This window comes from Eptatretus burgeri, chromosome 16 (genome assembly GCF_056783735.1).
Source record: "Eptatretus burgeri isolate ZD-2024b chromosome 16, Ebu_testis_v1, whole genome shotgun sequence".
Lineage (NCBI taxonomy): Eukaryota > Metazoa > Chordata > Myxini > Myxiniformes > Myxinidae > Eptatretus > Eptatretus burgeri.
In genome coordinates, this window is record NC_140976.1 from 2,608,000 (window position 1) to 2,623,370 (window position 15,371).

Below are 15,371 nucleotides of genomic sequence, written 5' to 3' on the forward strand. Positions count from 1 at the left end.
AAAATACCCCTTCACACTAACTGGGGTCATGCTGATCCTACGTAAGAAGTGTGGATGTAATTGGCCCAAAACTGTAGAAGTAGCGCGACACACACACACACACACACACACACACACACACACACACACACACACACACACACACACACACACACACACACACACCGATCCGTGAATTATAGCAAGGATAACATATAATAAATATATATTAAATCTTCACTAAGTGAAGAATCCAATAAAACTGTATAATACAGATGTCGAGATGCTACGTGAGAATTTATTAAAAGATAAAAACAAGATGTATGAAACCTTCCAAACATTTTATTATTTTAATATGAAAGAATGAAAAATACAGAACAATATAAAGAAGCCTTTGAAAATACACAAAACCATTACATATGTGAAAAACCCCAAGGATAACATAACGTTATACACAATGACCATATAACGGAGAAATCTGGAGGAGTTGCTCATCATGCTCGTTAATGTAATTTAAAAAAAACCCAAAATGTTCTTCCCGTATCTTTCAAAACAACCCCAACGACTATACTCATCTACTGATAAAATAATGAAGTTGTACTCCCAATTATATAATTTAAAAAACTTATTCCCTGAAGAAATGAAAGATATATTTATTTAAAAACACATTTAATGTTCATCTATTTATTCTCTCTGCTCTCTTGTCCTATCTGTATGGACCCTGAAGGGAAGAGTGGGTAAGGAGGGTCTAAATTGGGAAAGGATCTCTCCTCTTCCGATATCCTGATTCTTATTCTCACAAAGTCTCCTCTCAAGTCCACCTGTAGTGTTTTCCAAAACTACCCTGTTTGCCATTTTAATGCATGTACTCATGTGTTCATCTATTTATTCTCTCTGCTTCCTTGTCCTGTCTGTATGTCCAAACTATTGATGCACGTCTTTTCGTTATTTGCCCCATTATATGCCACTTCCTATTACGGATACAAAGAAAGTTCCAGCACATACTTGGTTGGGGGAAGAAGTGGGATGGGATGGGATGGGATGGGATGTTGGGACTGATATGGGAAAAGCTATAAAAGAGGGATTGGGGATGGGGATGTCATCATCACTAGATGGCCCTGAAGGTAAACATTGATGCGATAAACTAGATGTAAACTCGGATAAACAATCATATACTCCATTTCACATAGTTAACCGTTTTAATCCCCGTGTGTTGCCATCTGAGCTCGTCTCCTACCTTTGTTGATTGGACTATTGTATGTATATTGTTTAAATGTCTCCCAATGTTTTTGCAATTAATGTAAAAGTAAGGTGATGTCTCCCAACATTTTTGTCCTGCATTTAATCTTTTAATACTCTTCTATGACCTTAGACGAGTGAAGAAGATTGAAAGAAGCAGTTTCACTGTGCATTCCAATCTTCTTTCAAGCATCATCTACTCCCTCACATTCGAGTCTTGATGCACATGACCTGGAAATGGTATTTTTGCTGTTATTATCGTTGTTATAGTGAATTAACCTTGATGGCTCAAACAGGTAGCTGCTTATAGCAAGCATTGTGCTGTTATTATTGTTGTTATGGTGAAGTAACCTTGATGGCTCAAACAAGTAGCTGCTTGGAGTAAGCAATGTGGTACAAGGAGCAGTGTTTTATCATCATTATCAATTTACAATTTTACAATACCTCATCAAAGCATCAGGTGGTAAATCAAACATTGCTAAGTAAAGGCAAGAAAAAACAACAACAACAAGAAAAACTTACCTTTGATTCCTACATCTTGTAAATATTTTCAAATGTTTGTGTTTGTACGTTATTCTTTCATGGCCGAACCGTAGCATCTAGAGGCCCCATATTTAGGGTCTAGCTACTTCAGAATATGGGTGAGGTTTTAAGCTACCCTGCACCCCACAGAATCCCACCCCCCCCACAAGGAAATTCTCTGTCTGTAGGTTTGTTTAGTTCTGAAAAAAAATCCAGAAACTGACCTCAAACAAGGAAATGAGGCCATTTGGCCCATCATTGCCATGGTGTGCACTCAGGTTAATTTTTGCTAATTGGGTGGGGTACCAAAAAAAACAACTTACACTGAGGTTCCCGCACATGTTGTGCATTGAAAACGTTGAAATCTTATAAATATTTTCAATTGTTTGTGGGTTTGTTTGTGCATTATTCTTTTATGGGCCAAACCAGAGCACCTCGAGACCTCAAGTTTTCGGTGTTGGTACTTCAGAAACAGGGTAAGATTGAATGCTACCACAGATCGGCCTTGACATCGGTTCTGAGGCCAACAGTGGCTGCGATGAAGTGTATATTAGGATATGGGGTCAGGCAATGCTGCCGCCGGCTCGCAAGCAAAAGGTAACCACCATGAGGTCAATAACTCCATTGCTTTTTAATGTCCAACACGTCCCAAAACGATCGCTGGGAAAAGCTCACCAAGCTGGGGGCTCCTCCAGTTACTCATATTTTAAACTCAAGATACCACTAACTCGTCTCTTTTCCAAGTAGGAAAGGTTCCAGTCTCATCTTTCAGCTTCCCAGCAGCAGATTGCAGTCATGTGATGCTCCCTCCCGCTCAGAATAATGCTTAACATTGACATGCAATGCCTGGCACATTATCGGATGAAGAACAGTCTTGTCGAAAGTCTGCCCTGGAGCCTTCCCTATTGGGCAGGTGTACTACTTGGTGGTATTTTCAGTTTTGAACATGGATCGTCCCAAGAACAACCATCATGTTTTGGTGATTGTTGATATTAGCCTTTTTTTAAAATTGTAATTCTATTTGTGACATTATTGTCAGGATATTATCAGCTTTGTGATCCTTGGAGTGAATTGCAGACTTGACTCCAGGGCAGACTTGACGTTAATGAGAAAAAAGGCCAAATTAATCAAATGTAGTGAAACAGTTTGAGTTTACCCAGTTTTGGTCCCTCCATCACCAAGTATTTTACATGATTGACATCAGACTGTCAAGATAAATCACCATCATCGTTAGTGATAGTGACATGAAGAAGAGATAAGTTACTCCAAATGTAACAAAGTTTATTTATTTATCCTTTTGTCTTTTAATTTTCTTCTGTTATTTCCCCTTTGGCTTAGTGGTTAGGGTGGCGGCTTGGGATCCCAGGGTCCTGAGTTCAAGCCCCGTTGGCTGCTGAATTAACACCAGGGGGTTGACTCAGCCTGTCATCCTTCCGAGGTCGGCGAAATGAGTACCAGTGTACTGGTCCCGGTGTATGCCCCGGTTAGAATAGGTGTACCATATCCCTGTGTGTCGTAAGAGGCGACCAGGGTTGGTGTCAGGAAGGGCATCTGGCCATAAAACATTGCCTCAAAAAAAAGCCAACCCCTGCACAGCAGGGAAAAATGGCTGTAAAAATGGTCATTTTTTTATTTATTGTTATTTCCCCTTTCCTTCTGTCATTTAAAAGATGACATGAAGAGGAGTCAGAACACAATCTAAATCCATCCTCTTAAAGTTATCAATATAAATTACTTTGATTTGACATGAATACATGAAATGGCTAAAGTGAGAAATATTATGATAAACTTTGGAGCAGAATTTTCCACAAACAGCCATTTAAAATACCTTGAGGACAAGAGGTGTTTCTTGGTGTGAGACCTTTATCTTCAAAAGCTTGAGTGAGCCGAGCAACCTGTGGATGACAATCATTTGATCGGACACCTGGATAATCAGCATGGTTGGTTGCTTTAAAGAATGCAGAGCATCCCATTGGAGCCACTATTGTTCAGAAAAAAGCTTGTAAAGTTATCCTTGGCCATAACTATCATAGTTACTGAGATCATTTATATTATTGCGGTCTGGAGTCGCTCAGGAACAGATGTGATGAACTCTGCTGTTCTTTTGCGAGACCGCTGCCAAATTCCCACCTTCACCATTTGCTATCCGCAGACAGATCTCATCATGGATACCAAATCCGGAACTCAAAACAATTAACTGAATTAAGATGGAGAATGACAAGATTCAAGAACAGACCAATGTCATATGTTATCCACATAATTAATGACCACATAATTAATTAACCCCAATTAATACTTAAATTTTGAGCTCTGATATCATGTATCTATTTGAATCGATCTGTATTTTATCTGTTTCCTTTGTTTTCATGAATTTTTTTTTGTATTTCTCGGTTTCATATGAAATTAATGATTGTAAAGCTCATCTTAAATCGGCTGTTGGCTGTGATGGAAGTTTATTTGAAATAAACCTTTAATAATTATTTTCCCACGCACGTGGAGTGAAAAGTAGGGTTAAGCAATTGGTTCACTTCTGTCTGTCCACAAATGTCAGTTCATGATGAAGGAACGACAATTTCAATTAAATGTTATTTTTCAAACATTAATCAGAAAACCAACCAGTCGTTCAGCAGTACTTTGGCTTTGAATTTATTCTGATCACACATGTGCAGAGAGGAGTAAGATTATTTTTTCACTCTTTCTGCCTGCCTGACAGTCAAGCCAAATTGAAAATCATTCCAAACAGGAAACTTAAGGGCACAAACACCACGTACGAAGAACGAATATAATGTGTTTGATAAGGTGGTGTAAAAAAACCACTGTGTCAATGGCAGTAAACTTCTGGAATTAATTCTTTTTCCGACCTTTACAATCTTTATTTTATTTCAAAGGAATTATATACTTCAACAATGTGTGGGGTAACGTGTTCAATGAAGTCTCTAATTAGGGTACCAAGCCTTTCAGGCTGAGTCAACTATTGTTATTCTCCTCATTATTCTTATTCTATATTATTCTTCCATCGTTCATATTTCTTTAAAATTCATTTTCTCTGCAACCGCTTGTCGGATTGACATGAAATTTTCAACATAGGAGCGACAACTCACGAATAATATTTTAATGATAATTATGATGTCGTAGGTCATGTGATGTGGCAGTCATGTTGGGAAAAAGCCAAAACTTTCAACTTCTACTTCTGAAACTGCTCGATGGAAAAAAATATAAACTTGGCACATGTCAAGTCACCCCAATCGGTAATATGTTTTGTGGAGGATTTTTTCATTGGTCAGCCTTAATTATGACATCATAATTTGATTCATCGAATGCTTTAGCTGATCAGTATGAAAAATTTTGAGGGTCATCTCGGGCTAAATTGTGGTGGAGGAAAAAAAAATGATAATGTCGTAGGTCATGTGGTTTGGCAGCCACATTGGATTGAACATAAAAAGCTTTAAAAATATTCTTCTCCAGAATGGCTCAACAGATCGATCTGAAACTCCACAAACTTAATCAACTCGCTTTGGGGAAAATAGGCTGTAAATTTTAAAGTCATAGGTCACATGGTCTGGCAGTTATAATTTTTTGAAGAGTAAATCCTTAAAAATCTTCTTCTCCAGAACGGATTGACAGATTGAGGGAACCTTTACACACACGTTCCCCCTGCCTTGGATATACAAGGGTGTTCACAAATAATTCATAGGTCATATGGTCTGGCAGCCTTGTTGGATTGAACGAAAATCTTAAAAAAATTTTTTTTTTTATCTTGAACCGCTTGATCAATCGACATGAAACTTCACAAACGTGATCTATTAGTCATGGGGAATGCAGTTTTCAAATTTCAACCTTATCGGATGCATAGTCTAGCAGCAATAATGATTTATTTTTTTTTGAATTTGGGTTCATTTTGAGTAAGGCTCACTTGGCAACATTTGGCACATGTCAAGTGACTTTTGGCATATGTCAACCTCAGACTTTTGGAAATTGTTGTGCTCTTATACCTGATTGTTCGTTTAAAGAAGAACGTCAAAGTTCAGAGGAAGAGCATGAGGACAGAGAACGGAACACCAACAAAAGTAAACAGAATGTTAAGGAAGCAAGAAGTGAAATGAAATTTCAAAAAAGGCCAGTTTTTTGGCCACGACAAAAATCTCAAAAAGTGGATTTCAGGGAGATCTGCGTGATGGGATTGATCACCAAGCAATAAATGAACACAAAACTAAGTGTTGGCAGAACAAATACAGAGAAGATAAACCACTGGATTGGATAAGGCATAAAACGAAATTAATCAATATATTGATAACAATAAAAAAAACTGAGAATGGAACTTGGGAGAACACGTAAAAAAAAGAAGAAATGACAAACGATGGACAACAAGAATTACAAATCGGCTACATCGAGTGGGACAAGGAAGAAGCTTAGTGGAAAAATTAACTCCAGTACAAAGGTCCTGAATTATAGGGAACCGGAAAGAGTTGACCATGATGAGGGAGACCTTCATCCTGAGGTGGATTGAAAGAGGTGAGTCAAGTCGAGCGAGATACTACATCTAACGTATTCGGTTTATGAATCCTGAATAGCATGAAGGAAATGCATTTATGCAGAGGGTGAATGTACCTGTTTCTTCAACAAACCTGCTGCTCAATGTTCTCCATTTTCTGATGGAGAGACAAAATTTTATCTTCTTCGGTCACCCTTCGCTTCTCCAATGTTCCCACTCTAAAATTAAAATCACACACACACACACACACACACACACACACACACACACACACACACACACACACACACACACACACACACACACACACACACACACACACACACACACACACACACACACACACACACACACACACACACGTTACAATATACAGTATGGATGTTATCCACATCAACAATTTACTCAGTTTCCACATGTGTCTGTGAATATTAAAACAATGTTAACTATTATTACGACAGATTAGTTTGGGTGAGAAGAAACCAAGCTCGTCATTTAGCAATCTTTAATTCACATTGATCAAAATCAAAGTGAAATAGCTCGAAGGAAGGTATTTCAAGGTGTGGTATCTGACACACAATCAAAAAATAGAGAAATATAATCTGTAATTGACAAACCGAGAAATGGAAGACCAAAAAATCTGTCTAACAGGGAAGAGCAATTCTTGAAGATAAAGGAATGCACTTCGTGAATAGAAACAAGACAAACATTACAAGGAATCACAAGGTAATTAGATGCAGCTGGAGGCCATTCAGCCCATCATGCCTGTGCCACATCAACACCACACCAATATATCAACACCAGATCAAATAAGAAAAGGCAAATTTTTCTTTTTATTGTGTTTTTTTTGTAGTTTTTGTAGTTTTATTTTTTCCCTTCTTTTCAGGGGAGGGGGAATGGGCTTGGGTTAAAAACACACATCAATCACACAACACCCCTTGACAAGACCACCACCATTCCTTACTCCGTACACAACATTCCGTACACATGCACACAATCACCCATCAATGCTCAAGCTACATAAATGTCCTGCCAACATCCCTCTATCTCCATAACTTTCAGGTGCCTACCGAACTCCAATTTAAACTTATCCACTGTTTCTGCTGCCACTACCTTTCCAGGGAGACCATTCCATGCATTAACTATTCTCTGAGTAAAAGACCTCTAACTTACTAGCGTCTTAACTCTCCTCCTCTTTAAGGCCCGGTCACACCTTGACGTTTTAGCCAACGTATGCCGATTTTTGATTTTTTTTTTCTAAAACGCTGGCACACGTTGAATACGTTATGGGTAAGTTTTGATAACATTGAGAGCACGCTGAAAAACACTGCCATACGTCGTTGTACGTTGGCTTTAAACGTTGTACTTTTCAGTTGTCCTCAAATTTTTTCATGCTTGAAATTTCACGACGTATGCCGGCGTACGACTCACACGTTCCGCTACGCTGGCCACAAGTTGTATGCACGGTCTGCGATCGTTGACAGATGTCAACACATGCTACTTGTAAGTTAATCATAAGTTGAGACACGCCGAGGTAATGTTTAGCGTACCCGAAAGTTATTTCTAACCTACGATTAATGTGTTGTTGGCACATTATGCGATCGTTGCCACACGTCGACAGACGTTACTTTTAAGTTACTCATAGGCTGAAAGACGTCGGTATAATGGATCGTCCTTGCGTCAGCGTCCACGGCCACGGCCAGGACACTTATTTGCAGCATTCTTCAAACTTTTCTTCGGCATGACGAGGATGTTCACACTTTGATGTCTAGCTTGGCTATGATTCCAATTGTCCATCGGCAGCGTCTATTTAAAATAGTCGAGTTTGAGCGTTTTAACACGTTCAGAAGAAACGCTTCAAATTTCCAAACCCCAGCATCAAAAAACAAAGGCGAGTGACAGCAATTTAAATCGTTCATTGTAAACAATGAAAATAGCAGAGTGGTACCGTTTAAAAGTCGTTGAGTGTAAAAAAAATCCAATTGTTGAGCGCAAGCGTCTACTTTCAATAGTGGAGATGCAGCCATTTAAATCGTTGAGTGGCAGCCTATGAACCTACCCGTGGACACGCGGACGCAAGGACGATCCATCATAACCCACACCCTCCCCCTCACACTCACCTACTACTGCCAACATGAACAAACTACTACTAATACTAATACTAATACTGATACTGTTACTGCTGACATGGACATCGACTCAAAAAGGAACTCGAAAACACTGTTGGGTTCCCCTTTTATGAGCAGCATTTTTATATACCAATTCCCAAAACCGCTGGGAACACGTCTTTATATGGCAGTTGTAAGCTAGAAACACATTAATTTTTTTTTTTTTTGTCGACCGGAAGACGTCATTGGAATACGTCTACATACGTCGATGTGTGTTGGGACTACGTAAAGAATTGGTTCAAAGCACGTCAAACATAAGTTAGAAACAAGTTTCGCGTAAAAAAGACATTACCGCGACGTGTTTCGACTTATGAGTAGCTTATTAGCCTTTGTGGACGTGTGTAAGCGTCCACATATCGTGTGTAAAACTTATCCCCATCGCATGCGGAACGTGTGTCATACGCCGAGTACGTCGTAAAATTTTGAACATGTTTAAAATTTCTTGACGTACTCTACTTACTATGACGTATGATAGCGTACTTTAGCGTTCTACTCACATATACCAAACTTACTCATACCGTATTTGACGTGCCCCCAACGTTTTAGACACATTTTTCTTAGGTCGGCATACGCTGGCAAGATCGCCAAGGTGTGACCGCGATGTTGACACTTCCATTTCTACGGCAGTTATGATTCGAATCGTTGTGCGTCAGCCTTTTAATAGGCTACGTCACGACATCGTCGGCGATGCGTGCAACGCGCTATGCCGAAGTTAGACTATCGTTGGGCATAGGTTGTGTAGGCCAACAACAGGTTCAGCATTCGTTGGTATAAGTTATCTATAACACAACGAAACGTTCTGTGTCCATTACTAATATGTTATGCATACGACCAACTCGTTATGAATACGTCCGAATCTTAAAAAAAAAACATCAAAAGTTCAACGTAAGCCAGCGTTTTACATACATTTTAATACGTTGCCATCGCTGGCTAAAACGTCAAGGTGTGACCGGGCCTTTACTCTCAGGCTATGGCCCCTGGTCCAATCACTGTCTACTCTGCTGAATAATTTCTTCTGCACTTATTTTATCTCTACCTTTCATTATCTTAAACATCTTCATCATATCTCCTCGTAACCGTTTCCTTTCTAGTGTATAAAGCCCTGTCTCCTTCAGCCGCTCCTGATAGCTGAGTCTAACGAGCCCAGAATCAATCTGGTAGCCCTGCGCTGAACCCTCTCGATGGCATCCGTGTCCTTCCTGAGTCTGGGTTACCAAAACTGCACACAATATTCTAGATGTGGCCCTCACTAAATTCCTGTACAATGTTAACACCACCTCTTTCGATTTATAATTAATCCCCCTCCTTATACAACCTAAAACCCTGTTTGCTCTACCAAAAGCTGCCTGGCACTGTGCTGCCTGCTTACCTCCCGCATTTATTACCACCCCCACATCCTTCTCTTGTGTGATACGCTCCAAAATTAGCCCTTATATCCTGTAATCTCTATTTTCATTGTTCTTTCCCATCCCCAACACCTTATACTTGCTCAAGTTAAATTACATCTACCAATCTTTTACCAAATCTATGCAAGTATCAATACTTTCCTGAATCTGTTCAACACCCCCTCTGCTATCCACCTCACCTCCAAGCTTTATGTCACCTGCAAATTTGGAAAGCTTACTTTTCACCCCATTATCCAAATCGTTGATATGAATAATGAATAGTAATGGTCTGAGTACTGATCCCCGAAGTACCCCTCCACTTACTGTACATCCTCCCACTCACAGCCACTCTTAGCTTCCTATCACTAACCCAGTTTGCAATCCAATTAGCTACCTGACCAGCCATTCCACAAGCCCTCACCTTGGCTAACAACCACCAATGTGATGCCTTATCAAATGCCTTCTTAAAGTCTGGACACATTATGTCCACTGCCATTCTATCATCCACCCAATCAGAAGCTGCTTCAATTTATGTGATCGAGATTGTCACCGTGAAACTGAGCTGGGTGTTGGTACCTCTCTCACTTGCCATCACACTTCAGCAAAGGACTTCTGTGACTCCATGGGACTGACTCAATCTGTGGACTTTCCAACCTGGATTTCTCTTTATGGCAAATCCTAACTTCTGGATTTGGTGATCACTAACTTTCCTGCAAATGTCTCCTGCTCTTCCTCTGCTCCAAATGGTCCATCAGATCATATGCTTATGAGAATCAACATCTCTCTGGCTATTCTGAGAGAGCTACACCAACGCTGGCGATTGTACCCCAGATACGATTGCACCCCAGAGAGGTACCCCAGATTGGTAGGGACTGCAAAAGCAGCCATATCTCTTCAGGACTGGCCTCCCATATTGACTGTCGTTGATGTTCGCGCAGTCTTGGAATTCTTGGAACCCAGATTCATCCCACCTCATCTTCAATTAACCCACTCCTCCTCTCAACCAATTGTACACTGAATCCTGTGGTGAGGCAGTTGCTCTGAAAAACCTTACCGTCTCTTCATGTATGGCTAATGCCTAATCTGACCAAAGGCAATCTCAGTGCATTCCAAAAAGCCCGCAACAAGTGTGTTTCAACTCAGGAGAGCCAGAAAACAACATCTGTCCAATCTCAAGAATTAAGCTTTTGTCCGTAGCCTGATGGAGTACTGCTCTCCCCTCTGGGCTGGTGCTCCTGCCTCCCACCTTTCTCGGCTTCACGCTGTCGAAACCAGGGCATTTAAGATCATCGGCATCTCCCGCAATGAAGCTGAGTCTTTGGGCCTCTCACTCAATCACCGCAGGTTGGTCGGTGGTCTTTCTGTCTTCTACCGACTCCTCTCCAGCCTTGCCCCCCCTGCTCTCTCTGCGATTTGTCCCCACCACATTTCCACAGGGCGCTCAAGGTCCGCCAACAACCCCCTTCTGGTAAAACTACCAAAATCACGAATCACTGCTCATCTTCACTCTTTCATTCCTCTTTTTTCCCGCCTTTGGAATAAACTTCCTCACTCTATTCTTTCCCATTCTTCCCTCCAGGCTTTCAAAACAGCTGTTCACCACCACCTCTTATCTTCCCCCATCCAAATCCTCGATCTTTTCTACCCCCGATAATCCACCCAAGCCCACTTCCTTCATTTCTCCTGCTTTCCTTCCTGAAAGTCCCTGAAATGTCCATCTTCTCTTCGCCATGTTCCCCGTCCCATCCCCATCCCTCTCCCTTCCACAGATCTCCTAATGTGTCTGTTCCCCACTGTTTTGTCCCTTCCACTCCCGCCCCTCTTGTCTCATGCCTCCTTGCTGTGAGTTGTGTGTTAGCTCTCATACGAGCCTCGACCAAGGTATACAAAAAAAAAAAAAAAATTTTAATTTTCAAACTTGTCTCCCTCCTCTAAAACCTGGTGGCACCTTGTTAAGTCTATCTCTGGTGTATGCTCCTCTTCCATCCCTTCCCTCACTTCAAATGGCACCACAGCTGACTCTGCTCGTGAGAAGGCTGAATACCTCAATTATGTGTGTGCTTCCTAATCTTGTGTTCCCAACCGCTCACTCTTGGTTACCATCCTTCCCTGTTGTACCCAACTGCTCTTGGAATCTGCGTCTTATGTACCTGAGAAGGTTATTTCAACCATCGACTCTGACTCTGCTACTGGACTGGATACATCAGCTCACGTGTTCTCAGCTTCTTTTCTTTTTTTCATCAGCTTCTTTTTTCCCTGACTCTGCAATAAACTCCCACTCTCTTAGATCCCACTCTTCCCTTTTCCCTTCAGGTCTTCAAAATAGCTGTTCACCACCATCTCTTATCTCCCCCCATCTAAAACTATGATCTTTTCTACTCCCGTTAATCCAACCCAAACCCACTTCCTTCAAATTCCCTGAAGTGTCCATCTTGTTTACCCTGTGTACCTACCCCACCCCATTCCTGTCCCTTTCACAGATCTCCTAATGTCTCTGTTCCCTCATGTTTTGTGCTTCCCTCTCCCTCCCTTTTGTATCCTGCTCTCTTTGATATATGTTTTGTGAGTTAGCTCTTATATGAGCCTCGATATTGTATTCCAAAATAAAAAAAAATTAAAAACACGATCCACCCACAGATCGGGTACTCTGCTAGTAAGTCATAATAAAAGCATGAAATGCACATTTCAATAATACTGGCAGAGTTGTCACCTTATGGGTGATCTTGTTCCAAGCATGCAGCACGTTCTTCTGACACATACCTTTATTTGGGTGGTATAAAGGCAACTGAGAGCTGCCTCAATCGCTCCCAAAAAATTCAAAAAAACACAACCCGGGTTACGTGCATGAAGCAAAAACATACTTAATGCTTATAATTCAAAACACCTAACTGCACTGGAAAACATGGGGTCAGGAGTACTGGACTGTTGTAATGGGTGGAGACTTGTAATACTCTCTTCTACCGGGAGTGGTGCGACATGATACACATTTACATAGAGAATTCACATCTCCCCACCCCCCCCCCTTCCAAAGACCACCAGCACATATGAAACAACCCTATGAACTAATTGGGTCATGCTGATCCTATGTAGCAAGTGTGGATGTAATTGGCCTCGAACCATCGGAGGAGTTGCGTGACACACAAACACCGATCGTGAATTATAGTAAGAATACTTTTCATCTGAATTCTTCAAGAGCTAAAAACATGCAAAACCACCCCCCTTCAATGCACAGTGGCAGATCAAGAGATAGTGTACGTTTGGCAGGGGGCTCGTCCTTCTGACCACAGTTATTTATCTTTCTTTTCCTCCTTGTAATCTATAGCTGCTGAAAGCACAATAAATTAGTTTGGGAAGTTGTCCCAAGAGGATTGAGTAAGAATGAAAATGATGTCCCAGACAACATTTGTTTGAGTACCAGTATGTAATCCAAAATCTATCCAGTATCTATTCAGTACTCCATGCCCACCACCGCGCTGCGTTCCTCACCATGAACCTCTAATTCGCTGTAACCTCTTCACGCTTAGTACTGTGATTCCCCATAATTCCCTTACCCTTATCCCCATCCTACCCTCCACATCCTCTCAAGCCCTGCGGCCCCCACGGTAAGCCTCCCTCGCTTAATAGCGAACCACCCATTCATTCCTCCATGTGCCCTGAGGGTATGTACCTCAATTGACATCGCCAAACGACCAGAAAAGGAAAGGCATTTTAGAACGAGGATCCTGCCAGGTTTGGCGGTATCAGCTGGTGTCAGTAATAGCTTGACAACACTACAGGCCGGGAACTTATCAAGGGTATGACAACCTAAAGGCCTGGAGGTTGGGAAGAGTCCAAGGAACCCCATCGTGGTGATCCCCAACCCCGGTTCCATAACAAAATGATACAAAAAATGTTGAAAGACAACACACGACACACGACACACAGACAAACTACAAACTTACTTTTCTGCTGTCAATCTGATTATTTGTTCAGGCATTTGGCTCTTTTTATGTTCTCGTGCAAAAATGAAGTTTTTTTTCATATACTCTTCCCAGGCGAACAACACTTCTTTTTCATACATTCCAAACCGGCTTCCAGCTGCATCACAAGATTGAGCAAACATGTCACGTTTCATGGAATCAGTGACAAATGGATTAGCGTTCAACTCGGTTCAATCATGGAATCAACTCTAGCAAAGTATGGAATTCATGAATTCAAATGTGGGAATTGGGGATTGGCATATCAAGCAGGAGAATCGATTCAGTGCAACATCAAGCTCCAACACATTGTGATGTGTTGATATATTATAATGTAATGATATATTATAATGTAATGATATATTATAATGTAATGTGTCGATATATTACAATGTAATGTGTTGATATATTGCAATGTAATGTGTCGATATATTATCATGTAATGTGTCAATATATTATCGCGTAATGTGTCGATATATTGTTAAGGATTCACGGTGGGGGGATTCGGATGAGTGATGTCAATCACTGTCCGTAACCAGTTTGGGTTTTCGCACCCTTCTCTCGACAGCCGAATGTTGAATATTCGGCATCACTTAACCACCGCCGTCTCTGGGGTTATAACGCCGGCTGGTTCGGCACAGGCCTCGGGTCACGCGCCTCGAATCGCGATACCAACGTACACCTGGACCTTACCAGTTGGGGGAAGAGACTCCGGTAACAGACTGGTTTTGTCAGAGACCGAGCAAATTCTGCCAGTCTGTAACCATTTTCGTTTTATATCCAAATCGAGCGGATTGTTCCTCAGCGCGGCACAAATTAATTCAAAGCGGAAAAAAATCATACGAATCAGCCAGATTTATTGGGGACACATCGGGGAACACGACACAAGCAAAGCATTCACGACAATGTTATAATTAATCTATAACCCGTTCTTAACTAGGGAGCTACGTATTACGGGTTTCGAAGGGGACTCTAACAAGATAAACATTAGACAACATGCAGACAAGACATGGACAGCATGCAGACAAGACACAGAGTACTTGGTGATGCTTCATGGATGAGAGGAAAAAGTGTCAAAGGCCCAAATGCGGCTCGTGACAAGCCGGTTTCAACGGATTCGAGCACCAGCTCAAACACGCCGCGTGGCAAAATGGCGGCGTCGTCCATTTGTCGCAGCCCTCACGCACACAGCCTCAGCGTGTTCAGACCCCGCATAAGATCGACGGCCCAAGACGAAAGATCTGTGGTATGCTCCAGCTGGCTTTTCGCAAGGTCCAGGATACAAGTCCAGGCCTGGCCTATTCACCAGATCAGGCCAAATTGAGGTGTTGGGCTCCGCAGGCAGGGTCCGTGGCCGAGGAGGCACTGCCGGCCAAAACCACTCCTCCACAAAGTCGATCGCCCGACTCGACGTGCAGGCGGCCTCTCCCACTGCCAAAAAAATGGCAGACTCGACAACCAGGCCGTTTCTCTTACTGTCAAATGGCAGACTTGGCGCGCTCAGTTTCCCTCTCACCTCTTGGCCGACTGCAGTTTCACTTCCTTCTCTCGGCCACTTGCTTGCCTCTCAGTTTCACCACCGCCTTCCCGGCGCTCTCTCGCCTCTCAGTTTCACTTCTCCTTCCCCGGC

The 15,371-nt window shown here is 41.8% G+C and overlaps 1 protein-coding gene across 7 annotated transcripts in view; it reads right to left on the reverse strand.

Moving 5' to 3' along the window:
• Positions 1 to 968: 968 nt before the first annotated feature.
• The window catches only part of LOC147010333 (transient receptor potential cation channel subfamily M member 2-like), a 190,132-nt gene continuing 175,729 nt past the window's right edge, over positions 969 to 15,371 (reverse strand). For 5 of the 7 annotated variants that reach the window (XM_085858976.1, XM_085858981.1, XM_085858978.1 and 2 more), the window contains 4 exons: positions 13,727 to 13,862; positions 6,366 to 6,450; positions 3,569 to 3,635; positions 969 to 1,449 (listed from right to left, as the gene is read on the reverse strand). In XM_085858976.1, the coding sequence (XP_085715102.1) occupies positions 1,415 to 1,449; positions 3,569 to 3,635; positions 6,366 to 6,450; positions 13,727 to 13,862 (323 nt within the window). In that variant the 3' untranslated portion in view covers positions 969 to 1,414. Of the gene's footprint in view, positions 1,450 to 3,568; positions 3,636 to 6,365; positions 6,451 to 13,726; positions 13,863 to 15,371 lie in introns of those variants that run through there. The other 2 variants (XM_085858980.1, XR_015052250.1) reach the window with 2 other exon arrangements.